The sequence below is a fragment of the Anolis carolinensis genome, chromosome 3 (genome assembly GCF_035594765.1).
Source record: "Anolis carolinensis isolate JA03-04 chromosome 3, rAnoCar3.1.pri, whole genome shotgun sequence".
NCBI lineage: Eukaryota > Metazoa > Chordata > Lepidosauria > Squamata > Dactyloidae > Anolis > Anolis carolinensis.
Genome location: NC_085843.1, coordinates 21,828,405 through 21,855,134, shown reverse-complemented (window position 1 = coordinate 21,855,134; position 26,730 = coordinate 21,828,405). Strand labels below are relative to the sequence as shown.

The 26,730-nt window shown below is 39.9% G+C and overlaps 1 protein-coding gene across 6 annotated transcripts in view; it reads right to left on the bottom strand.

The window, feature by feature from the left end:
* Positions 1-26,730, bottom strand: part of cntn5 (contactin 5) — an 870,111-nt gene that overhangs the window by 9,600 nt on the left and 833,781 nt on the right. For all 6 annotated transcript variants that reach the window (XM_062977117.1, XM_062977120.1, XM_062977119.1 and 3 more), the window contains 4 exons: positions 25,028-25,262; positions 17,296-17,405; positions 5,042-5,228; positions 4,463-4,575 (listed from right to left, as the gene is read on the bottom strand). In XM_062977117.1, coding sequence (XP_062833187.1) covers positions 4,463-4,575; positions 5,042-5,228; positions 17,296-17,405; positions 25,028-25,262 — 645 coding nt within the window. The remainder of the gene's footprint in view (positions 1-4,462; positions 4,576-5,041; positions 5,229-17,295; positions 17,406-25,027; positions 25,263-26,730) is intronic.

Sequence of the window (26,730 nt, the reverse complement as noted above, 5' to 3'; positions counted from 1 at the left end):
TTCTCTGTAGACACCTCCAAGGTCATGTGGCCGGCATGACTGCATGGAGCGCCGTTACCTTCCCACCAGAGCGGTACCTATTGATCTACTCACATTGGCATGTTTTCGAACTGCTAGGTTTGCAGGAGCTGGAGCTAACAGCAGGCGCTCATGCCGCTCCCAGGGTTTGAACCTGGGACCTTTCGGTCTGCAAGTTCAGCAGCTCAGTGCTTTAACGCACTTTGCCACCAGGGTTCAAAATTTATGTAAATAGTGGTAAAAAAACAAACTGAAAATATTTTTTTTCCAATCTTACTACAATATAAGTGTTACATTTACACAAGTTGCAATAACAATTTACATTAACCATAGATGTAGTTTTAAAATGAGGGTTAGAAACTGATTTTTGGATCATGGTTAATGCTTAAAACCAGCAAGCATTTAGATCTAAGGATCTTAGTGTGTATGTGTACATGCCTTCAAATAGTCTATTGACTTATGATGATCTCATGAATTTAACAGGGGTTTCTTGGACAAGAATCACACAAAGGTTTTTTTATCATGTCAGAAGTGACTTGAGAACATACTGCAAGTCGCTTATGGTGTGAGAGAATTGGCTGTCTACAGAGACGTTACCAAGAAGACGCCCAGATGTGTTACCATCCTGCTGGGAAGCTTCACTCATGTCCCCACAAGCTAAAGCTGATAGATGGGAGGTCACCCCATCTTGCGGATTAGAACCGGCAACCTTCAGGTCAACAACTCAAACTTCAGGTCAGCAGTCCAGCTGCCACAAAGGTTTACCCCATTGTACGAATGCGGCTCCTGATCTTCAATCTCCTTCCTTAAAATATACAATGCTTAGCTTCCAACATCAGATGGGATCGGTGCACAAGCTAAACATGAATCAACACTGTGATATCCAGCTAAAACACCAGTTCCATTTCAGGCTGCATCCACAGGAAATAATTGAAGTAAATAATAATATCATCATATTCTGCATTGATCAGACCTCACTCAGAAGAATGTTTACAATTTTGGAGACTATAGTTCTTAAAGATGCTGAAAGATATTAACCCATTTGGTGCCTGTCTTTTCCAGATGCCTCTTTAGAGATTAGATTTCATCAACAGTATATTCTTTAATTGATATAGGATCATTTATTGTTTAAGATGGTAATGTTCCTCTATGTTTGAGATACAGAGAAGACTGCTGAAAATATGAGATAATAAAGGTCCAGTTCTTGTAAATGGATATCATCTTATTTATCATATATGCATGTATGATGAAAGCAATATACTCAAACATTAATGTATCCGTGTTTCTTCCTAAGAGGAACGTATCTAGACCTGCCTATAATAAATATCCTCAAAAATGATCAGAGAGTCAGCTTATTCTCCCATCAGGATTCCAGTACTTAAGAATGTTAATTCTTCCAATCTGGATTTTATCATCATCACATGCTGGATACAGAAACAAATTAGATGACAAATGGCAAGGACCCTCAGTGAAAAGAGAAAGGGGTGGGAAACCATTATTGTTTCATTCCCATAACTGTCCAGCCAGGAAATTACCATGACAGTTTGCTCCAGGCATTTGGAAGCGCCTACAACAGCAAAACGATATTAGAACATTATGCTCTGCCCACATGCTGGAGGATGTTGGTCAAAGTATGCATACACACACATATACATTTTGGTGCAGACCAATAACCCCTTTCAAACAACGTGCTAAAAGAGCAACCCATTTTTCAATGTAATCAATATTTAAGAGGAAGCCAGGTATTATGAATGTGGACTGCTGAATATCTGCAAGTAATCACAGCAAAGTCTTGGTATTTGCACTTCTGCTCTGTAAAGAAAATACTAATTTTCATGGCATTTATGGCACCTCAGGTTTCTGCATTTCCTTAAATCCTACCGCAAATATGATCAAATTGGGGTGTTATCATGGATTTCACTATAGTCTGCACTTCCTAATAGTGAAATGGGATGGTGGTAAACACCAGGCAGCATATATTACTTAGTTTTAAATCCCCAGTTAACAGTTCACTTTATTCAAAACATGCCAGCTGAAGAATAAAGGCATTACATTTAATTTTAGTTCCCCTCTATCAGCTTAGAAAAGATTTCTTTTGTCTGACTCCAAGGTTTTTTTTTTTTGAGTAATCAAAACAGTTTATAACCCGAGGTAGTGGTGGTTGATTTGATTAGAAAAGGACCCCCTACATTAATAAAATGGCAGCTATGAGAGATTTGTGTCCCCACAATATCCCAGCCTCACTGTCAAGTTTGCATACACCATAGTTTACAAAACAGAGCCACCATTAGCTGTAAAAGGCCGGCAATGTGGGACTTTGCCATTCCCCACCATTCAGGCTCTTTCTACACTGTCCTTATATCCTAGGATCTGATCCCAGGCTATCTGCTTTGAACTGGATTATATGAGTCTCCACTGCCATAAAATTTGGGATAAGCAGAGAATCTGGGATCAGATCTTGGGATATAAGGACCATGGGCCCTTCCAGGGCACTTCCAGACAGCGCCAAAATGTGGAATTAAAAAGAGAGGCAAAAAAACCAACAAAAACCCGGGACCTCAAAGCAGGTCTCACACAGACCTGTGGTCTCGGGATGTCTTCCCTCACCGTCCTCACTGCTCTTCCTTCTGTGTCATGGGATAAAATGGAGGGCGGACGGCTATGCACTGATCTATATATGTGCACGTATGCATAGTTTAATATAATAAATACAAAAAAACCCTTATGCTGGATTTCTCCCTTCCCTAATCAGGGCCTCAGCAGTACTAGGGAATGATGTGCCCTCTCCAAGACCATCGCCTACTTTTATACCAAAACCATTCCACTTGTGGGACCTCATAGCATTCGAATCTTCTGTTTCTTTTTTTCCTTTTCCACTTTTCTTTTTTGTTTTGACTTTTTAGATCTGAGTTGCAGACTGTCCTGCCTCTTTTATTTTATTTGTACACTGCAATGAGAGTCTTTCAAAAGGTATAGAAAATACTACAAAGAAGCCAACAAAATAATGTCAACTGTACTGATATGTTATTTGGAAAGGGAGTGACCACTCAGACTTCAAAACAGCTGATCATTGTGACTACTGATTGTTTGAAGATGTTAAGTGTGTATAATCACAGTTAATTAATACAGAGAAAGAAAGAGTGAAAGGGAGTGAGGTTTATCGGAAAGGGGGAGGGCATTCTCAGTGGCTGTTCCTAGGCTCTGGAACTCCCTTCCCTAGAAAGGCTAGACTAGTTCTTTCTTTGTTTTCCTTTTACTGATGGGCAAAATTTAGTAGCGTCAATACACCTTTGGGAACTCTTTAAGGAGAAAGAATTGTTTGTAAGGTGATGTATTGTCCAATATATTGTTGTGCAGCATATGACTGGAATCCTGCACCATCTGACATAGCTGTGACAATAGAGCTCAATCATTGCAGCTACTTCTGCCAATGCCAGAAGGAGTTAATGACCATAAATATGAATCCCCAAAAGTATGAGATTGTACATCTGACTTACAATCTTGTAAATACTGAAAAGTGTGTCAGCTGCTATGTTTTTATTGTCTTTAATTCAATTAAAAGTTTGATTCTGTTTTAACATTTTATATGTATTTCATGATGTGAACTTTATTTGTACCTATTTTACATTTTGAATCACAGTGCTGGAAAAAGGCATAATGATGAGACTGTCTAGTTTCTGCATTGCAGGCAGAGGTGGTTCAACCACCAGGCCAACTAGGCGGTTGCCTATGGCGCCATCTTGTTGGGGGCGCCATCGAGGTAACTCCTGTCTCCTGCGGCCTGCCTCCGCAAGGTACTGAACTGCTTTTTCTGTTGATTTGCTGTAAAACATTATGTTTTAGTGGTTAATTTGTAAAATCTTAATGTAATTTGATGTTTAAAAGGCTTTTCCGTAATCCCTCCTTATTATCAAATGTTTTCGCTTATCCAACGGTTTTATTTTTCAGTGATTGATTTGGGTGGGGAGGCGCCAAAATTCTGTTCGCCTACACTTGAAAAATACCTAGGGCCAGGTCTGATTGCAGGTGCCCCCTGCTTGCTGATGACCAGCAAGAAGGATAGAACATTACACCATCCCTTTTGCTGTCATTCATGTGCTCCATTCTGACATAAGAAGACATAAGCAAAGGAATTCATGGCAGGAAGAAGTTTGAATGGAGTTCTGTGGCTGGATAGCAGCAATGGTGTGAAAGAGATGAGAGCAGAGCAGAGTGGATGCACTCCCAGGCTGTCTAGACAGTTGCCCTCATTTGGCACAAATGTGCTGAATTCAGGGCTACTCTCGGGCAAATATACAATGGACTAAATTTCCTAGTGTAAAGGAGCTCAATGATGACAAAGCCATACACACATAGATAGAGGCCTTTAGCACAAAATTTGTGAACAATGTATGAAAAGCATAAATCTTTCAGAGGATGAAATGCTAAACATGTACAAACTGACCTTATATCCCATGACATCAGATTCATTCGCTAAAGGTCTAACAGGCTCCCATCCCAGGGACACGTGGGAACCATCTTGTATCCACATAATATTACTTGGTGCTTGACTGGGAGCTGAGAAAAGATTAAAGATAAAGAGATAAATACATGATATAGTGTTTAGAAATACATACTGGAAGGTTTTGGGGGAAAAAAAACAAAATAACCAAGGGGCAGTTTAATTTTTTATTACGTTTATGCTCAATTGCCAGCAGGGCTAGGCAAAGTTCAGTAGTATAGTCTCTTACTGAAGAAGTGTCATTTTAATAGCTACTGGGGAGCCATGAATCATTTAATCTCCATTTGCTGTTCCATGTCAAAAACATTTAGCCTTGTTTTCCAGAAAGCTAACCTTGCCTCTCATGAATGCCAAATGTTCTTGGTCACTTTTTAGGAATACAGATCCTTTAAAGTGAGCTCATGAATCAAAACAACAGCACAGTCCTGTTTGTTATTCCATATATATCTCAAGGAAAGGGGGGGAAAGAAAACTGAAACCTTTTCAGAGCTACACATAGGAGAACAGAAGTTGGGAACCTACGAGATTTCTTGGTGGCAACACGAACAGCATTGCTAGGTGGCCCGTACCCCGCTGCGTTGTACGCCTTTACTCTCAGGTGGTACAGTGTGTTGCCTTCTAGCCCTGTTAGAATGATGGATGACTCATTTCCTTCTGTTCTGGCCTTTTCAGCTGCTTCTTCTTGTTCCATATCTTTCCAGTAGCCAACCTGCCAATAGAAGACTGCGTAAATGATTGACCAGCACATTTGTGGGGTTCTCCCCTTAATTACAATCATTCATAATGTATATAACATGTTTCAAAAACCCATCAAAATACCTTGTTTCCAAACCCCCACACTAAACCTTTGAAATTGTTTTAATGCCTGTGAAATAGTAGCATGTTCAATGTTTCTTGTAAACACATAGCATCACAGAATAGGAAGAACCACGGGGTTCATCAAATCTATCCCTTTATCATACAGGTACACACAAAGCTCTCCAGAAAAATGCCATTCAGTTAGATCTAAAAAATATCCAAAGAAGAAAAATCCACTAGTCTCTTAAGGCAATCTACTTTACTGTCAAACAGCTGTTACAAGAAGGAAGTACAGAAGGAAGATGGAAGACATCTTTCATCTTTTACAGGACATCTTTTCCAGCATTTCAGTTTTGCTATTAATAATCCAGCTTTCTTTAGTCTGGTAGACTACAGTTCCCAAAACTTCAAGGTCAGTATGCTCAACACATCTGGAGGGCAATAGTATGAAACAGACAGAGTTCTATAAACTTTTTGGTAAACAATGTAGCTGCAAAGGAAGTTTATAGTCCCTGACCTTATTCATGTAAAGTAATAACAACAAGGGAATCTGCAACTTATTTAAAAGGTCAGTTTAAAAGACTTTCAAGAAAGGCTTTGTAGCCACCAAAATAGCCCGTCCACCAGGTTGCACTTTGTTCATTCTATCATAGATTAGAGAAGGGAAGAGCCTGTCCTTGGGCAGCACTTGGATCTAGAACACCTTCAACTTTATTATTTTCATAAAATGTTTACTGGAAGCCCCCAAAGCACATGTCAAAAAGCAATCTAGCCTCCTTCCTCACATCCCTGCAATGTAAGAAAACATGCAAAGGTGAAAACCAAGTAGAACATCACTTTTGGTTTTGAAAATAAATGATGATGTGGAGCATTTACTTTGAAATAAACATTATTGTTGATGAAGAAAATTGGGAGATAGAAAAATGAGTGGTGTTGAGGCCCTGGCCAGAACTTGTGCTAACCTTGAAGATGTGTACTTTTGGACCCTTTCGCTTGCTGGTGTCTAAACCTGACTGCCTATATTCCTCAACTGTTTCAGATATTGGTCACACTCATTCCTACCTGAAAACAACAGGAACATTTGCATGCAAGGCAATGAGTCCAATTTGTTAGGTTGGGTTGAAAGACAGTAATTGACCCAATGTTATTCATAGAGCCTTCATGGCTACATGGACAAATTAACCTACAATCATGTACTTTAACTACCACTCTAGCTTTTGTACATTGCACTGCATTTTAAAGTGTACTACTTGACCCCTCTGAGTTACTGTATCTGAGCAAATGTGGTCAATTCTGATGTGGCATTTGACATTTCCAACCAGCTGGCCAAAGGGCATCAAGCAATTAGATAACTAAAATTCAAAGCACTCTGGATTTGCCAGCCTGGGACCTTGTAGCAAGAAGGGACAAATAAGAATAAGTGCTGACAGGAAGTCAAAATCACTCCAGAAAATCCAAGGACAGCCCAACTCTGGTGGGTTTTCAAATACATTCACTATTCAGACATAGCGAGCTTCAACTAAATTCTGTGAGGAAGTGGCATGAGCAATATTTCCTTCCTTGGTGAGCACAGTACACAGCAAGGAAGCTCTTAGCCTGTGCAATGAATTGGAGATGACAGAACACCTGAGGAAACCTTGTAGTGGGTTAATCATACCCGAACAGCAGCGCTGGGGGACGGTGAGGAAACCGGAGGGTTTGGTTTGAGTTACTCTGATAGGAACAGGTTTCTGTCAAATGTAATTCAGGAAGAACCCTCTCTATGGAGTGGCTTCCTCTTCCTTTGCACACAAAAGCCCAAATCGTTTTTGATGTTTACAAGTCTGTGGCAGTTGCGGCTTGCCTTCTCTGAGTTTTTCCCACTCTCCAGAGGTTATACTAACAGTGCATGAATACTGAATAGTTTGTTATGCTTTCAGTGTAAGCCACCATTTTCTTACAGGTACTGGTTTTCCAGAGAGCAATATTCTCATTCAGAGCAGCTTGTACTTTGTAACTATACTTCCCAAAATCCCCTAGGTAGTATGACCAATGGCCATATGAGCTGTAGGATCCTGGAAGATGTAGTTTCTCAAAAATAAATTCTCCATGTTTTGCTAGAGTTGTTCTCATTTACTAAGATCTATGTAACAGCTACCAGGGGTGCATCTACACTGTAGAACTAGTGCAGTTTGACACCATTTTAACTGCCATGGCTCAATGCTATGGAATCATGGGATTTGTAGTTTTACAAGATCTTTTGCCTTCTCTGCCAAAGTGTTGCTTCTTCATGAAACTACAACTCTCATGAGTCCACAACATTGAGCCATGGCAGTTAAAGTGGTGTCAAATTTCATTAATCCACTGTTACATGGTTTTACTGTATGTATGGGTAAGTGTGTACATTTTGTATGGTTCACATGTTTTGATATGGTCAAAACTGACTAATCAATAAAGAGTTGTTGTTGTTCATTAATCCACTGGCTGGTTTTGGGCAGGTTATGCTTTCTTAACCCTATCTGAAGAAATCTTGGGGGAAAAACTCATGATAAAAATTATTTTAGATTTCCATAAGCCAAAAACAGCTTGAAGGAGAAGGCAAAGATGATGATGAAGAAGAGGAAAATAATTAACATGCTATTGTTAGTCCCAAATAGAGTAGAGGCAGAATAAATTGGATTAACTAACATATTGACTCTCCATTCAACAGTTGATTTGATAGGTCTGCTTTAGTGGGACTAACCAATGGGATTCCAGCCATTCTTCATTCATGTAGGCCAGGGTTCCTCAAACTTTTTAAGTGGAGGGCCGGTTCATGGTCCCTCAGACTGTTGGGGGGCTGGACTATAATGAAATAGTCCAAAATTAGGAATGTTGTTGTTGTTGTGTGCCTTCAAGTAGTATCATACTTAGGTCAACCCTAAGTTTAAAGTTCAGGACAGAGGCGAGGTAAATGACTTTGAAGGGTCACATCCAGCCTATGGGCCTTAGTTTGGGCATCCCTGATGTAGGCATATTACCTATTGCCTTTAATGTGCAATTTTCAAAGATTATTCATAGTTTGGGATTTGTTCTACACATATTTGCACGTGACTTTCTCCTTGAAAAAAAGCCATTTTGCACCATCAACAGTTTTTTCTGCACAGAAAATATTACTTGTGTACAGAAAATGTTGTTTTCTGGACAAATATATGCACATTTTGTGCATAATAGGTTCCCACCACAAAGAGTATAATCACTTCAGAATTTTCATTCTTTGGGTTTCCCAGCACACAAGAAATACATTTTGATCATTCAAAAATATTTTCAAATATTTTTTTCCTCTTTTCTAACCTGAATTTTAGAAACAAAACAGGAGAACAGCAAATACATCGACCGATGAATTCACAATGTTTTTACTCGGAAGATTGGTGCAATCATGTAACCAACAATGTAACTACAGAAATCTAAACTGACAGTATGCAAGCATGATATAGGAACTCAGCTGATTATTTTAAAATGTTGGAGCCAAGTTTTAAACAATCCAATAAAATTCTTCTAATGAACAGTACAGTAAGGAGTCCTTCAAATCCACCAGCTTTCTTTGGCACTTCTTGGACCTAGTTTGTAGGCTTGCAAAAAAAGTTCTATCCAGGGGTTAAGAACCCCATTACATATTATTGTTTTGGCAACATTTATCTGTTAAGCTACCTAAGTAATCTTATGGCCTATTTTTCAGGATGTACACTGTGCATGGAATCTGGCTGAGAATTCCAAACACCCCTTTGTTGTTGTTGAGTGCCTTCAAGTAATTTCTGGCTTATGGCAGTCCTAAGGCAAACCAATCACAGGGGTTTCTTGGCAAGATGTGTCCATCCATTAGCTTTTTTCACTTATGTTGCTGGCCTCATTATTGTTGTTGTTGTTGTTGTTGTTGTTGTTGTTATTATTATTATTATTATTATTATTATTATTATTATTATTATTATATCTTTATGTTGTAGCCCAGCTTCTATCTGAGCTGTCAGGGGAGCCTGAGGTTGGGCCTGTTCAGCCGGTGATTGTCCCTGTACCTGCCTTGTCAGAGGTGCAGCTAGAGTTTGTCCCTGCACCTGCCTTGCCAGAGGACTCTGGGTTTGGGCATGAGATGCTGCCAGAGTTTGTCCCAGTGGATTCTGGGACCAGAGGCAGAATGGTTGCAAGTAGGCAGTTTGAACCGCATTCCTCAAAGCAGTCAAGGTTGGATCTCCTGGTCCCAGATGGACATTGTAGTTTGAATCCTGGAATTGATAAGGCGGATAAGGCTAATGAGCTTGACAGGAGAGAAGCGATAACTGAGCAGAAAAAAGAAAGGGAGTATGTTAGAAGGAGTAAACATTTGCTTTGAAATGAAATAATGAGCAACCTTCTCACGGGAAGGGATCTTGAATTCTCCTTAAGAAGGGCTGCTTTCTCTGACAGAGTCAGAGGTGGTAACTTTGATTAACCAAGAGGGAAAGATCTCTGCTTTGTGTTTCTTTGAATTCCTGCAGCTTTGTATCTTGATTCAAGTTCCAGCCTCATTCTTGTTCCTGTGTATCCAGCTGAATGTTCCAGTAATTTTGCAGTTTGGATTTCTGTTTCAGCCAAGACCCTTGCTTTGTGTTCCAGCTAAGACCCTTGCTTTGTGTTCCAGCATTGACTCTGTACCTTGGACAAAACTTGGGGTTTTGTTTCTGTATTCCAGTTTTGCTTCCTGTGTTTCCAGCTTGTCTAATGCCTTGGATTAATCCTTGAAATCTTGTTCAGACTATTCATGATACTTTCCTTGGGACTTACTTTGACATCCAGATTGGACTATGTGCTTTGAGTGACTTTTATAGACTCTTGCTTCAAAATCTTTAAGTACTTTGTTCTTGTGGATTCAAACCCATTTTATTTGTTATTCCTTGCATATAATCTTCAATAAACAGCTTGCTTGCTTATATTCTGGGTCTCCAGTGTGGTTTTGAGGTGCCTACGCAGCCTAGGGGTGGAACACTTTATTTATATCCCACTTTTCTCACTCATGGGACCCAAAGCGGCTTACAAGATATTCATATAGACAGCAATCCAAATGCATCAATAAAAACTATAAAACATCATAAAATAAACAGTTTAAAACAATAATATATATTCACATTCTTGTGGCATCAAGAATGTGAATGTAGAGGACAGTATATTAATTCCAAGTTTACCCAGAGGCCTATTGGTTCTGAATGAGCTGCTCATAATTATTAGACAACATTTTCCCAGAAAACAAGGCTTACAACCCAGGTGGGAAAGAAGGCAGTGACATGAAGGCTTACAGATCTAGGCAGTTGCTCCTTGCACAGAAATAATCTGCAGCTGCTAGCACTTTTCCAGGGCAAGTGGGGCAGAGATGTGAGCCACTCTATTTGTGCCCCTATGGCTAAATCACTCTCAGAGGCTTTGAAATCTCAGGTAAATAGTGTGGAAAATGGAGACAGCAAAATAATAAAAATGCCGGGTTGTTAAAAATGCCAACTATAAAATAAACAAGGCATATTATGCATACATTAGAATGAGAACAAAATACTTTAACCCTAGCCTTTAAAAGTCAAAGGAGTCTATTATTCAGGATGCAAATAAAATTGAATAGATATGAATAGGCTATTGGTGAATCTGAATTTCAATGGAAAATGACCCTTGTACACACCAGTTTTTAGCACATCATTCTACTTTAATTTCTATGGCTGCATCCTATTGAATCCTGAGGTTTCTAGTTTTTTTGGGGGGGGGGGGCACTACTGCTCTCTGGTGGAGAATTTATTTATTTACATCATTTTTACCCTGCCCTTCTCACCCGGAGGGACTCAAGGCGGCTTACAACAGTCGGCAAATTACATTGCCCAAAATACATTCAATAAAACAATGACATATTAATAAACAATTCTAAATGATCTGTTGTTGGTGTGTGGCCTTCAATCATTTCTGATTTATGGTGACCTTAAGGCAAATCTATCATGATTTTTTGTGGAAAGATTTGTTTGAAGAGGAATTTTCTATGCTTTCCTCTGAATATGAGCATGACTTGCATAAAGTCATCTAGAGGGTTTCCATGGCTGTGGAGGGAAGTTGAATCCTAATCTCCATCAACATAGCCCAATGTTCAAATCATTACACTGCACTGCTCTCCTAAACTGCAAATCCCAAGTTTTAACAGGAAGTTGACATAGCAGTTAAAATAGAATCATAGTGCTACAATAGTACAGTATGTAGAGGCCATTGATTTATACTTCCTAGAGAACCCTGTTATTTGGAAGCAAACCTGTTCTTCATATTTAAAACTCCTCTGAATGCAGTTAGAATGCCAAAAATTTTATCAAATGTACCAGATTGGAATGGCTCAGTAGCCATTCCCTGTGAGCAATCTGGCACAACAGAAGACACTTCATGCAAAAAATACCAGTCAAAATAATTTCTAGAGCAGTGATTCCAAAAGTGGGTGCTCCGCCCCCCCGGTGGGTGCTGGAATGATCCAGAGGGGTGGTGATGGCACCAATTAGGACACGGGGACGGGGCCAGAGGAGGGGCGGAGCCTCTTCCTAAGTGCCGGAGACAGGGCTGAGCACCTGAGGCGCCTGTTAGGACACACAGGGGGTGGAGCTAGAGGAGTGGGTGTGGCTTCTTCCCAAGGGCCCGAGACAGGGCTGAGCCTCCATACCGCTCTGAGCCAAACTGAGAGTAGCGGTATACAAGTCTAATAAATAAATACCTCTCCTGAGAGGCCTTTTAGGACTAAAGGGTGGGGGTAGGGTGGGGCCTCTTCCCAAGAGCGCGAGACAGGGCTGATCCTCTGTATAACTCCCCTGAGGCATTTGTTAGAACACGGGGGCGGGGTATAGAGGTTCAGTCCCATCAGGGACTTGGAAAGAGGCCCCCCCTCCTCTAACCCCTCCCTCTGTGTCCTGGTAGGCATCGCAGGACAGGGATAGAAGCTCAGCCCTGCCTCAGAGCTTGTAACTCCACCTATCCCAGTCCTGGCCGCCCATTTGTGGCCCCGCCCACCTCCCCCTCCCAGCCCTGCATCTTGGACTAGGGGAGAGGCTCAGCCCCACCCTCTTGAGCAAGAGCCATGCCCATCCTCTCAGCCACGCCTCCCTTTCCAGGGGGTGCTGAGTCATATTTTTTCTGGAAAGGGGGTGGCAGGCCAAATAAGTTTGGGAACCACTGTTCTAGAGTCTAGACTAAAGATAACCTGGGGAATCACCTAGAAGGGTACATAAACTGGGGATTAAATCATCACATTTTGGGGAGACTGAAGACCTCATCTGTGCGCCAGTGGAGGAAATTGTCATCCCACACCTGCATCGCCTACATCACCACCTTCTCCAACACATGGGGGAAAGTCGGTGCCCAGCTTCCCCCTGCACTGGCCCCAATGTAGACTATGAGAAAACGGGTAGCCACCTGTGTTTTCAGGACTTTGTCCTAGGTTGCTTCCAGGACGGAGTCAGGACAGAACTCTTGCGGATGAATCTCTGCATCATGTGAAGCTCTCCAGTGGGCTTGGTCCTGGCTCGGTCCTGAAAGCACCCTAGAACGGATCCAGAAATCCACGTGATGAGGTCTTGAAATTAACAGCTTGTCCCATCATGACAGAAGCCTACCTGACAGGGACAAAAGAACCATTAAACCCGCTCTCTTAATGAAAAGGGATTAAAATTTATATCTACAATAAGAGAAGCTTTCTTATCATGATAGTGAGATAAACTTCTGGCAAAGTTACTTCCCTGCACAATCATGGGAATATAATAAACTGGCTGTGAAACTTTTAAAGGACTTTTGAAAAACACTTTTAATAAAGGCCAAATGGATGAGCTAGGGAATTTTTCTTAAGGAAAGAATTGTGGAAATAAAAGGACTTTAACTTTTAATAAAATAGAAGAATAATAAGGACTATAAATAATAGCAATAAATGTGACAAGGAAATCTGTTTACCTTTTGTAAAGTGATAAGTACAAGGTCAGCTTCTTGAAGCTAAAGTGAAACTGCCTCAGCCAGACTTTTGCAGTACGATTGCTGTAAAGAGAGTCTATATAACTCCCTCTACTATATATATTCATCTCAGCTTTAGGTAACATCTCTTCTGCTTTCTGTCTCTCAGCGACCATCATTAAAACTATTTTTTGCCCCATCACCATACTCACAGGTTTTGTATTTCTGTGACTATTCACACATACAGCCTGTCTATAAAGGTCTATTCTTAGGCACTCTGAGGAAGTAGACTTGGGGCCTGTCCACATTAGCCAGGAACTTCAAATCTCACCCCTAAATGTTCATACAATATCCAGGTAATTACAGTCCACAGTGCATGGTAAATCTGGTTAACCTAGTTTTACCCTATGTTAGCAGAAGTTGGGGGAATGCGCCAGACCTTCCCCAAAATGCAGTGTAGCCCCACACTTCTGAGTTGATGTGGGAAGCTGGACTGGCTCTAATTCAAACTGGAGCAACTGTGTACATGGGACAGTACCACTACCCTTTCTTCTGTGCTTTATGACACAAGGAAAAGGCAAAAGAACTTAACTGAGATTTTCTTCATTGTTGTGGCAACCAGCTAGGGAGCTCAGGAAAGCTTCTAACCAGAACTGAGTGCCTTTAGTGACATCAGCAAAGGTGCTTGTGTGACCTGGGAGGTGGGGTCCCTTTTTGCAACTAATTGAGAACTCTTTAGAGACTGAGAGAATATAGTTGGTAGCAAACATTTTCATAATAGACCTAAATCTGAGACTTGTCTGGAGCACTATTGCCGTTTAAATGCTCTGCTTCCAACTCTGAGTCCAGTCAGGCTGCTTCATAAATTAGCAAAAGGGTCCAGGTGATGGCCAGGAGCTCTCTAGAGTGACAAGGTACAATCCATCTCCCTTTCCTTCTAATGATGGTGATGTGATTATGCTGATGGGCTGAAGTGGTCTTGGCTTGGCTGAACTGGGTAGAATTCCTCCAGCTGCCACAGCTGGCATAAGAGCCCTGTGGCTGCCATCAGGGTTAATCTAGAGCAATTCTGCTCCAAACCCCAGATTTACTGGCTAGTTTAGACACAGCTTGAAATGCCACTGCTGAGCAGAGGGTGCTGACCACTTAAGTCAATGCAAGGGTGGATCAGTTCTGTGGCAAACATCAAGCCAAAAGTTCTGAATTAAACAGAAGCCTTGTAGGTCTGCCAGAGCATTCCTGTGTTGGAAAGAGAGCAATGCTCAGCACTTACAGAGTAAAAGATGTTTTGGAGAGAACAGCTGGCATAGAGTTAAGCAGTTTCCAGTGATCCAAAGTCTCATCACTTCTTATCCTTCTATTCCAACTGCTCTGAGAGGTAAGCTGATCCTCTTACGGATTTTTCCAGCTCGCCTCTTCCTGCCCTCTGATCCTCTCACTTCTGCTAAAAGTCAAACTAGCTTAGTTTGATGTTAGCTTAGCACCCTTAGTAAGCTTTCCAGTCTTTAATGGAGCTCTTTCAATAAAGCCAGGGTTTGTTTCTTCAGCCATTGGTGTCACTGCTCCTTAATATAAATTGTTAGCCACTGTACATATGTGCTGTCTCTCATTCAAAACACTCACAAAAACAATATGATTTTCTAGGCGATAGTACCATAATCGCTACTTATTTTTAAACCAATATGCAAATCTGGGAACCACAAAGGAAGTCAATTGTACTGTAAAAACTCCCAAAAGATGGTAGAAAGAGCTATGGTGAGAGGGTGGCACCAACAAACCATTAAGATCAGAAATAATGCCAGCCTGTGAAATTTCACTGGCAAGGCAGTCTACTAGGATGCTTGTGAAACTGAACAAATTGCCGTGATTGCTCCTCAATTCAACACACATCAGACCTGCATTTTCAAGCAGGTCATGGAAGATTTATCCATCTTGTCAGTTTTGTCAATAAAACAAAGTGGGGAACCATGGTGAAAGAAGAAGCAAGTGAGTTAAAAAGCAAAACAAACTGGAAAAATAAACCATCTGTTGTATAATATGATTGCAAGAAAGGGATGAGCCATTAAATGCTGGCTCATCCCTGCTCTATGCAGATCAGCTAGCGGTGGATCATTTCTAGGTGGGTGGCAAAGTTGCAAATTCTCAGTACCCACTTTCCAGCTAGAAGAAAGTAGACCAGATGAAATGTCCCTTATCCTATATCCTTATGCAAGTGAGAGGGAATAACCCCCTCATTTCACCTCCATTGGGAAAAAGATCCTTTCCATCTTAATTTCCAAATGAGAAAAGATTTTTAATGCATGTATACAAATATAAATGATAAGCTGTAAGCAATTGTGGCTAATACTTAACACATATTGTATAATGACATTGCCAGTGGTTGTCTAAGGTCTCAGATTTTGGTCTGTGATTGGGATTAGGACAATCCTGAACCAGTAACCCCAAGATCAAGGCAAAGTACGCTCCTGGAGTTGTGTGTGACCTAGTTGGTTCTTGATGCCTTTAGAATTTCATAATTTCCCTCTTCCTGCTCTTGCTCTCTCCTCAAAAGGAGTATTAAGCTTTCTAATAAATTAAAAGCCACCCCATGATACTGTTTAACATCAAAATATACCAATTTTTCAAACTCAGAAACAGGTGAATAGGCAGTTTTGTATTTTAAAATGGTGTGAATTTGGCCATTCATGTGTCCCCAGCCTCACTCCAGCCAGCCACTTCATGCTGGACCTCAGTGGAATTGCTAGCCCCAGCCATTCTGCAATATTATTTAAGCCTTACAATTATTGTAACTTGAGTCCGTACAAACTGACACCATAGAAATATTGTAAGTCAAACTTTATGTAAATTCCATTGACTTACTGGGTCTACTTAAGCAGGGATTAACATTTGTTTTTCTATTTAGCAACCATATATCTTACTTACCATAATGAGCAACGAAGTCCTGTCTAAATAACTTGCTCCCCAATTGTTACTAATACATTATCAAGATTAAAATTTTGACAGATATTGTAATGTGTAATTATTTTAGCAGAAAATAGAGTTAGGCAAACAAAAACATATCTCCAAATGAAATTATTTAATGCAATTAAGGTAAATGTTTTCCCCTGGAATTAAGTCCAACTCTGGGGGTTGGTACTCAACTCCATTTCTAAGCTGAAGAGCTGGCGTTGTCCAGAGACACCTCCAAGGTCATGTGCCCAGCATAACTGCATGGAGTGCCATTACCTTCCCGCTGGAGCAGTACCTATTGATTTACTGACATTTGCATTTGTTTTCAAACTGTTAGATTGACTTGAAGCTGAGGCTAACAGTGGGAGCTCCCCCTGCTCCCCAGATTTGAACCACCGACCTTTCAGTCCACAAGTTTAGCAGCTCAGCAGTTTAACCTGCTGCACCACAAGGGTCTCCCTATTTATTGTTATTCACTATTAAATCAGCTTTGGTTTGTGCTATTTGTATAAAAGAGAGTCATTGGACCATTAATTCACAGCCATGCTCAAGTCATTCAAATTCAGCGCCAGTGGTTTTGTTTATTGAATAAATCCATCTGTATTTTACATATTATTTTGAAATATTTTCTTTCCCCTTTTTGCTTTCCACTTTACGGAGTGTTACAGTGTTCCCTCACTACTTCGCGGTTCACTTTTCACGGATTCGCTGTTTTGCGGTTTTTCAATAAACTCTAAAAGACTATTATAAATAATAAAAAATTACAATTTACAGCCTAAGGAAGGGAGGAAGGAGAAGCCAAAGGGAGAGAAAAGGAGCCCAAGCGGAAACAGGAGGAGAAGGCGATTTATCAACACAGAATTGGTTGATAAGGACTTAAAATACTGTATAACTACTAAAATAATGTATAAATATCAAAATAAATATAGTGTCCCTACTTCGCGGATTTTCACTTATTGCGGGTGGTCCTGGAACTTAACCCCAGCGATAAGTGAGGGAGCACTGTATTATCTTTTCCAGTAAATGTTGTTGTCTTGTGATATGTCCAAATACAATAGCCATTGTTTAACCATCATCACTTGTATTAATACCTCAAATCCCTGAGGTCTTCCTACACTTTCTTTGTTGTGTCTCCATGCAATGAGAATCTCTGATACAGACAATCCCGTAGCTTTGACATCAGTTGGAGCAGCACTGGGTTCTGCAATAAGAAAAAGGATTGGAATAATAAAGTTAAGCCATAACAGTTTGTATCTCTCAAAAAGACTAGATAGAGCTCAATTTGTCATGTAGTTTCTCCTTAGTCTCTCTCATATGGCTCAGGATAAAACTTCACAGTTCCTGCCTATCAGAAAAGTAATACAATACAGATCATTACTACCACTGCATTTCTTTATGTCATCTTGTCCTATCTGTATCACCGCCAGGTCCAGAGAGGCATTCAATCTGGAACTCCTACGCCAGATTCAGTTTCTGTGAAGTAGATGCTGTACATGTGGCTTTTTCTCAGTAACTAGCAAAAAGACAGTTAATGATAGAACATATGTGTTGCGATTTTCCAAAAAATATGCCCAAGGTAATATACAACAGAATAATCACATAATCCATCCTGCAAATATAACCCATCCCATATGTGTTTCCACAGATAAGATTCTTTCATCCACTCAGTCATCTCAGAATTTACTTTTCAAACATTCCCCCCTTGTAGATTTTGGACAGAAATTAATATGCAAAATAATACTAAGTTTTAAAACAAATATTCAGCTACTGTATGCTTTCAAAACATAGTCACACACACACACACACACACACACACACACAATCTTTAAATTTCAAAGACTGTGGATCCTTCAAGACTAGTCACAGCTGTCCTGTCATTGAGAAAATGATGCTGCCCCTTTGGAACAGGGAAAATTAGCACCCATAATCCCAGTGTAATTAATATAAAAGCCTACTTGTTCTCAATAATGTTATGTTGTTGTATTGGGAATGGGCTTTTTGGTTTTAGTAACTAGGAATTCCTCTTTGCAGCTATGTTAATAATAATCTCCCATTTTTGATGTTCTGGTATAAATGCCATTTTAGATGCTTAAGTAACAGCAGTTTTGAAAAAGAGAAGTAGCAGCAGTTGGGGAAAATTTTCAGTCTTGTGGAAGTCTCCCCACATCAGGGTCTTCAGAGCCTCCATGCACTGGGATAGAAACTAAGCACTAAATTGTGTGTGTTAGCAATGCAAGTCTCCAATACATTTTCCTCCCTTAAAATAAGCAATGAGTATTTTTAATAATAATAACAATATTATAATAATAATAATAATAACAACTTTATTTTTCTATCCCATCTCCATCTCCCCGCAGAGACTCAGGGCAGCTTACACAGGGTCAAGCCCCAAAACAAATAATAAACAAAGTAAAATCCAAGTAAAAACAGCATCTTCAACAAGATAAAACACATTAAAACCAATAATACAATATAATAGCAGTAAAAAACAATTTAAAACATAGAATGATGAAATAAAAGGACCACCACTTAGGAGAAGTGAAATAAAATGGGAGGGGGGGTCTAGGCGAAAGCGCAAAAATATGTATAATAGTGCCATTTGAGGGCGTAGAAGGACAAAGTCCTCAATGTTTTTGTTTTAACAATTTTTTTTACCCACTGCAAGAAAGTCTTTGAAAACCATGCAGTTTTAAAAGCTTGTTTGCAATTCATAGCCAGGCAGTGGTTAGTTTCTGCAACTAGAGGTCTGACTGCACTGTCTCCAAACCCCTAGTTTGACCAGAGGTCACTACTAGGCATCTTGTTGACATCCAGGACTCCCAATCCATAATGTGGGGTAAATCCAGTTGACTCGGTTTAAGTGGTGCATGTAAATGAGCCCATGGTAATAGCATCATCACAAAGACTAGGACACAATCGAACAATGGATTCAAATTGCAAGAACATATATTCTACCTAAACATTAGGAAAACATAGCTCCGGATGGTAAGAACTGTTCAGCAGTGGAATATGTTGCTTTGGAGAGTGGTGGAGACTCCTTTCCTAGGTTTGTAAACAGAGGCTAATTGCCATCTGTCACTGCCTTGATTGTGTATTCCTGCATGGCAAAGGGTTGGGTTGCATGGACCTTGGAGTTTGTTCCAACCGTATGATTCTATGACTTCCCAGGGGTTCCTCTGGAAGGTTCAGAAGATGATGCTTTATTCATGCATCAGGACAATGGCCTACTGCTACCTGATCATGGTCTACTAACTACTAGATGTGTGGGCCATCCCATTGACAGAAATGTACGTTGTGTTTATGTTAAGAGAGAGGACAGAAACCACACCTAGTGGTTTATGCATGACTTTTAAATTGTTCCTCCTTTTACTACCCTGCTTGCTTTTTGCAACCTTTTGACTGATGAAGACATCTGAAAATTTTGAAAAATTGACCACATTTTTGTTTCTTTAGGTTTGGCCTAATAGATCCATTGTCGCAATATTGTTTTTAGATTTGGTTTCTCATATCCAAACACCTACTTACCCAATATGTTTTCTTTTTCTGATTGCTCAGTGGCTACTTCCCACTTCTGAATATGAAAAGTTTTGTTTTGTTACAAATAAGTACTGTGTTTTTAGTGCATAAAACAAGAAATGTTTTGAAGTCAAAGAAATATTGTGCTTCAACATTTGCTGCCCAACATGATTTTCTCTGCAGTAGGTACACCTTGTTTTCTGTTTTATGCATTATAAAGATTTGTGCATTGAAAGCCATTTCCTGAATTTTATATCATTGAAGCAATTACCTTCTTGTCAGGGAAGATTGCAGTGGGACGAATAATTTGCGATCAATGCAAAATGTTGGGTGGCAGTTTTCTATATACATAAAAATAATTTCCCTCTCATGGATTTGTATTGCTCAGAATGAGAAGTAAGCAATGAAAAGTAAGCAGGAAAAATATAAATAGCTTTTTTGCAATATGAGAGTAGAAATCAAGTGTTTTTGTTTAAGATGAGAAAAAAATGCATGGTTTTTGTGTGCAATGTATGTCGTTACTCACTAAGGTTTCACTGATATTAGGCACTAAAATGCAAATTTTTAGGAAATGATTGGGAATGTATGATCTATGAATAAACTAAAGTATAATTTTCTGAAAGTTTATAGATATGAAATAGTGGTTTTTTATTTATCTGGACTGGGAAAGAGAGCATCAAATCTGTTATAATCCAAAATAGCCCATAACTCAGTATGCTGTTGAATGCTGTTTGACTAACACTAAGAATAAGATTGATGGATTCATTAGGTTTTCCTATAATTGTTGCCAATGTTATGATCATAACCCTTTATTAATATTGCCATGTCAACTTCCAGCTATAAAAGCCTTTGCAGAATTGTGTGGATGAAAAAGTCCAAGATCTATAAAAGCTCTTTTTATAACACTGAAAATATTTTGTGCCACATATTAACTACACCGTTTTCTTATTTGCAAAGCCCAGCATTAGGAGTTCTATATTTAGTGTGCCATATATTACATTTCTCAGTATCTAAAAACAATTATTATCTTGCATTAATTTAGATAGACTGCTTTTGAAAAAAAAGGATTCACTGGGTATTTGTTACTTTATTTGTTGTCAGGTTAAGTTCAACTCTATAAAGGAGAGACCATCAAGATACTTGGGGCTTCTCTATGTGGGCATGAAAACCTAGACTCACCCTGAGTTGGTTTCTGGCTGTCTTCATTTCCAGTGAGTATGGTGGGTTATACCAGGTTAATCTGGTTTTGCTCACCTTTCAGCAAAATCAGGGGATGCTCCAGAAACCCCGGGGTAACCAATGGCTTCAGGGCAGTGTGGACAACTGGATTCAGCCCAATTTGGACCAGGTCAATTTCCACACAAGATACCACAGTCATCATCCTGCCCTGAAGTCCCTGAACAGACTCAGAAGTGGATTTGGCAGATCAAAAGACAACTTGGCAAAATGGCACTACCTAGAAGAATCCTCCACCTTGTGCGATTGTGAAGCAGAACAAACAACTCAACATCTGTATTCTTGCCCACAGTGCCCTGCCTCATGCACAGAGGAAGAACTGTTTAAAGCTGCGGTTGCTGTTGCCCGTTTTTGGTCTAAAATTATGTAGCTGCTTGTGTTTCATTTATTTTATCAGTTTTATACTTATTTATTTATGCAATGCTTTTGACACGAAATAAATAAATAAACCCTGCCCTGAAGTAGTGCCTATGTCATTACTGTTGTCAACCCCAACTAGCTATATAGAGCTCCATGTAAGCTCCTGGCCATCATTGGTGCCCTGTGCAGACCTCAGCAGAGTCACCCATGCAACCCAGAAGAAGGTGTGGAGATTCTCTCTCTCCTTTTGTTTGCTGATTCCATCACTGGTTAATGGCTAGGAGCTTACAGAAAGCTCTGCAGCTGGTTGGGAATGGCGACAGTAACACAGAAGTTGAGGAACAGTCCAGCAAGGACAACATGTGCTCAGCTCAGCTGGACCATATGGATCCAAACCCACTGCTGCATATGGTTTTGCTCCAGACTTCCCCTGGATTTACCAAGCACTGTGGACTCACTTCAGGTCATTAAAAGTCCTCCTGTGGTCCTGCAAGTTTTGGTCTTCTGCTTCCCATTTTAATATATATTACTATCTTTTCCAGTACATCATATTATCACATGATGTGTCTATAGTACAATGACCTCAGCTTAATCATTTTGGCTTAGGGCAAGCTTAGGCTTAAATTCCCCTTGGACCCATTTATCTGCATTTTTGGAAAAAAACTTCAGCATCACATTACAAATTACTTTGATCTCTTTCTGTCAGCATTCTTAGTCCAGCTTTCACAACCATACTCCAAATTTGAAAATACTATGGCAGAGATAATTCCAACTTTTGTATTTATTGATATATCTGTACACATAAAGATCTTGCATAGTTCTCTCATAGCCACCCTTCAAATTCTCAGGACATAGCTACACTGACTACTTAGGCCAGTGTGAACCTGGTTTTGAAAAAAATGCTTTCACTGTGCAGGTGATTATAGAAGAAATTTTGGGACTGGTTTGAGACCTGGATGGTGATTTCACAAACTACAGAAGCTGGCCTCAAACCAATTCTAGAATCTGTAGGCTCTGTGGCATGCAGCCACAGAGAATGCAGTCTTTTAACACACACACACACCCAAATGCATATGCTTACATCAGCAAGCACTTTAGGTGTCCAGTGTCCACACAGCGATTCACATCCTGCAGAGCTGATTTCGCCCTTAAAGTTTGCTGCAAGATGCTTTCATCACATGCATTTCATCACATGCATTGTCTAGCCAGCAGGATTGTCAAACTGGCTGATGCAGCCCTAATTGAGGGCTCATGGTTTTCACTTTATAACTCTGGTGCACTCTAACAGTTTTCTCTAAAAAATGTAGGCATGAATGGAAACTTTCTCAATTTCTTTGCTTGGGGCCTGTGATTTTCATAATGCAGTTCTGTTTTTGAACATGATAACTCATAATAAGGTAAATGTAGGCATGTATATATGTGTGTGTGCGTGTGTATAGAGAGGTTATTTATGCAGTTTGATTTATAGAACAAAGGCAATTTATTGAATGGCTAACTAAGACTGCAAGCACTTTTTAAGTGCTTCAGAGAAAAAGCAAGAAAGCTTGAGAACTGCCGTTCATGGTACAGTACAAGGATATGACAAATTTGTTACTAAAGTCTGGAAAAATTGTTTATCTACTCCGACATTTGCTATTTCAGCATATACATTAGCTAATAGCTACCCATTCCTATAATTGGGCAAGATGTAGTGAGTGCCTCCACGTCCAATCTGGGATGTCATGAAAAGACAGCTAATAGTTAGTTATTGTATTCTTATATTTTTACTTACAGTGAGGAGGTAAGGGGTTCCTGGATTTCCACCTCTGGTGTCAAAATAATTAGACTGATATTGATCACTATGTGAATTGAATTGGGTGGGTTGAAGCACTGTGTGTTATTTAACCGCGGGCAGAAAAATAGCTGGACTTGTGTGTCTCACTGCCTAAGACTTGGCCTGCTGCCTGACAAATTTCTTTACACAGAATATTAATGAGATGAGGCTTGGTGTATGTTCCGCTAAAGAAGATGCTATCCTTTACTTATGAAGGTATTAATTATCTCCCCAATGTCTCTCTTACCACAGAGGTAGGAAAATGGGTAGACTGATTGATAGAACAAGTGTTCTGTAAGATTAAAAGTTTTAAAAGGCATTTCCATGCTCATGAATATAAATGGCACATTGTAATACAGTGGCAGATTAGTTGGAATTTTCAAAATAATAGCAACTTCTTGCAAAAAAAAATATCCACATAACAAACACATTGGATAGGAGTTTTTGAAGGGGAGCAGGAATGGATTTGCATTGAATAAGGTGGCAGTCATCTAACCCACATAACCCTAAATTTGGAACAGTTATGTTTGTTTTTAGACTATAGCTCCTCAAATTCCCAATCACCATGGTTGATGGTCATGGTGATTGGGGGAGTCTGGGAGGGATGTTCCAAAAAACAAGCAATGCATATGCTTGCCTCTTGAAACAGCTAATTTTGTTTCTCATCTGAAACTCTGGGCTTTCAGAGCTGGTCAATATAGTTAATTTTTCACACTTCAACCTTCAGTCACACTGATGTGATTCCATGTCTCTCTCCTTACTGTATCAATTGAAAACACAGCCCTCCATGGCATTTTGAGGATTAGACTTAGTAGCATAATAGTCACTCACACAACAATAATGTTTGGGTGCCTTCTGATGACATACAGCCCTGAAATCTGGTATAAACCAGGCCATAATATCTTCTGGGTTTGATGCAGAGAACACTTGGCCCAGTACTGTGATCTCCCAAGAGTGTGGTTTCACTTGTAAACAAAGTGCACAGAGAGATCTTGCTTTGCTTTAAATTTCAAAAAGGGGGGCAGGTAATGGTAGTACTGCAGAAGAGGTCATAAGGACCCACAAAATGAGCAAAGCATCACATGTGAACTGTACAATTCATGCCACCCATTTTTGGCATAGATGTTGCACTCACACTGAAAAAAATGCATTTTGTTCTCCATTGTCTTTCTTGTCATTTAATTATGCTGAAATTATTTTTAATCTTTAGAATGTTGCTATAGTTATTTTAAGTTATGTTGGCTTTACCCTAATACAAGATATATGATTACCGGGGGGGGGGGGGGGGGGTGGTGGTGGTGGTGGAAGGAAGGAGTGACCAGGGATCCTGGCACTTGCCCTCTGAATACTGTTCTTAACAAGGGAACCCATTTGGCAAATTGAAAGGAGAGTATGCAGACTGGTGCTTACTGATCTATTAACAATTACGAGATCCAGGCAACAGACTCAGTCTCCAGCCTTGTAGAGCGATTTAGTCCTCTTGCCTGATCTAGGAATGTAAGTCCTTTCTTGCCTTATTCTTACGTGCAAACACAACAAAATCCAAATGCTTTCCCCCCACTGAAAGATGCTTGAGAGAATTGTTTTAGTGCATTTTCCAATAATTGTTTGCATTTTGGTATTTTTAATTAAACTTGTGGCAGATTTTGTTCTGTACAACACCTTTTAAAATAGATTTTAATCACAATAATATTATTGGTGTGAAAAGTTAGTTTTAAAAAAAAAACACCTGAGTAATGGAAAAATAAAACCACTGTTGATTTTTAAATGGGGTATCTTAACATGGTAATATACCCTTTCTCACTGAGAAGAAAACTGACAAACATTTTTACTTTTCTATTGATATCCAATTAAGCATGCTTGAGATTAGAGCCAGGTTTAGCAAGATACAAACTCACCTCCTTCGGCAGAACAAATCACAACAATAGGGCTGAAAGGACCATCTCCTTTGTTGTTGTAAACTCCAACTTTCACTTCAAATGGAGTCAGGGGAGGCACACTCTCATCTCTGTAGATGAACTTGGAAGCATCTGAAGAGGTGACCATTTTTTCCTTCCAGCCTCTTGTCCCATTTGGCCTGAAGGCCACAATGTAACCAAAGCCTTCTCCATTCTGAAACTCTTCAGAGACTGGCTAAAGAAAAACAGGTTGAGTTATTGTCATTTAGGTTTGATATGATTTGCTGAAGGCAAATATAATATGTACAGAGCTGCTTGCAAGCTTTAAAATACATTTAAATAATCCAGAGATTAAAATTCTCCACTGCTGTAAGAAATGCTACAATGATTGTATTTGGGACACTGTTATTATATTAAAGCAGTGATGCTATTTGAGACAGGCCTATAGTTTTGGATTCAAACTTAGTCCTTATCGTCAAACAAGCCTACCTTTCCGTTAGAACCTAAGGAGAGATCGTTCTTTCACTTCCATAGTCTTTATAGACAGCCGACAAGAAGATGGATCAGAGGTTTCTCAGGGTGAATCTACATTATAGAATCAATGCAGTTTCACTCCACTTTAATTGCCATGGTTCCTGGGGTTTGTAGTTTGGTGAGGCACCAGCAGTCTTAGGTAGAGAAGGCTTAAAGCCTTTTAAAAGTAGAAGTCCCATGATTTCATAGCATTGAGCCATAGCAGTAAAAGAGGTGTCAGATTGCATTCATTATACCGTGTATATCAGGCATGGGCAACTTTGCCCCTCCAGATGTTTTGGACCTCAACTCTCACAATTCCTAACAGCCTACCACAGAGGTTCTCAACCTGTGGGTCTCCAGATGTTTTGGCCTTCAACTCCCAGAAATCCTGACAGCTGGTAAACTGGCTGAGATTTCTGGGAGTTGTAGGCCAAAACACCTGGGAACCCACAGGTTGAGAACCAGTGTGCTACATCTTCCTTATCTGAAACGTCTTCCTCCTCTCCTATAAGTAGGAAACATCAGAAGACCCTCCTAGGGCCTTAAATTTGCCAGGATGGCAGAAAGCAGAGAAGTATACAGGAAAAGTGCATCTGCTAACTTAATGTATGATCTGAACCATGGCCCACAAATTTCACCTCCTTGACATATACATTTTTAAGGAAAAAGTATCTGAAATGAAGAACAATCCAACCAATTTATTTGTGCTTTTGGGGCACTTCCTTTGTCCCATGCCAATGCAGCGTGGTGTAGTGGTTTGAGCATTGGGCTACAACTCTGAAGTAACACACTACTTGTTCATGAAAACCCACTGAATGACATTCCGCTTGTCACACACTCTAAGCGCGGAAAACCCTGTGATAGATTCACCTCAGAGTCAGAAACAACTTCTTCTCCCAGAAATCCCAGCCAGCTGACCAGTTGTTCGGAAATGTAGGAACTGAAGTTCAAAATATCTGGAGGAGCTCAGTTTGAGAAGCTCTGCTCTACACTATAAGAAGCACATGTTTTATTTATTATTTTTTCATGTTTTTTCTACTTTCATAACATCTGATGTTTTCTAGTTGTGAATATCTGAGAGGGGAAAACACTTTTTTCTGGGCACCAAAAAATCCAATCCACATTTAATCATTATTTTTATGGCATATAAGAACTAAAACAGACTTCTTGACCCACTCCAAATCACT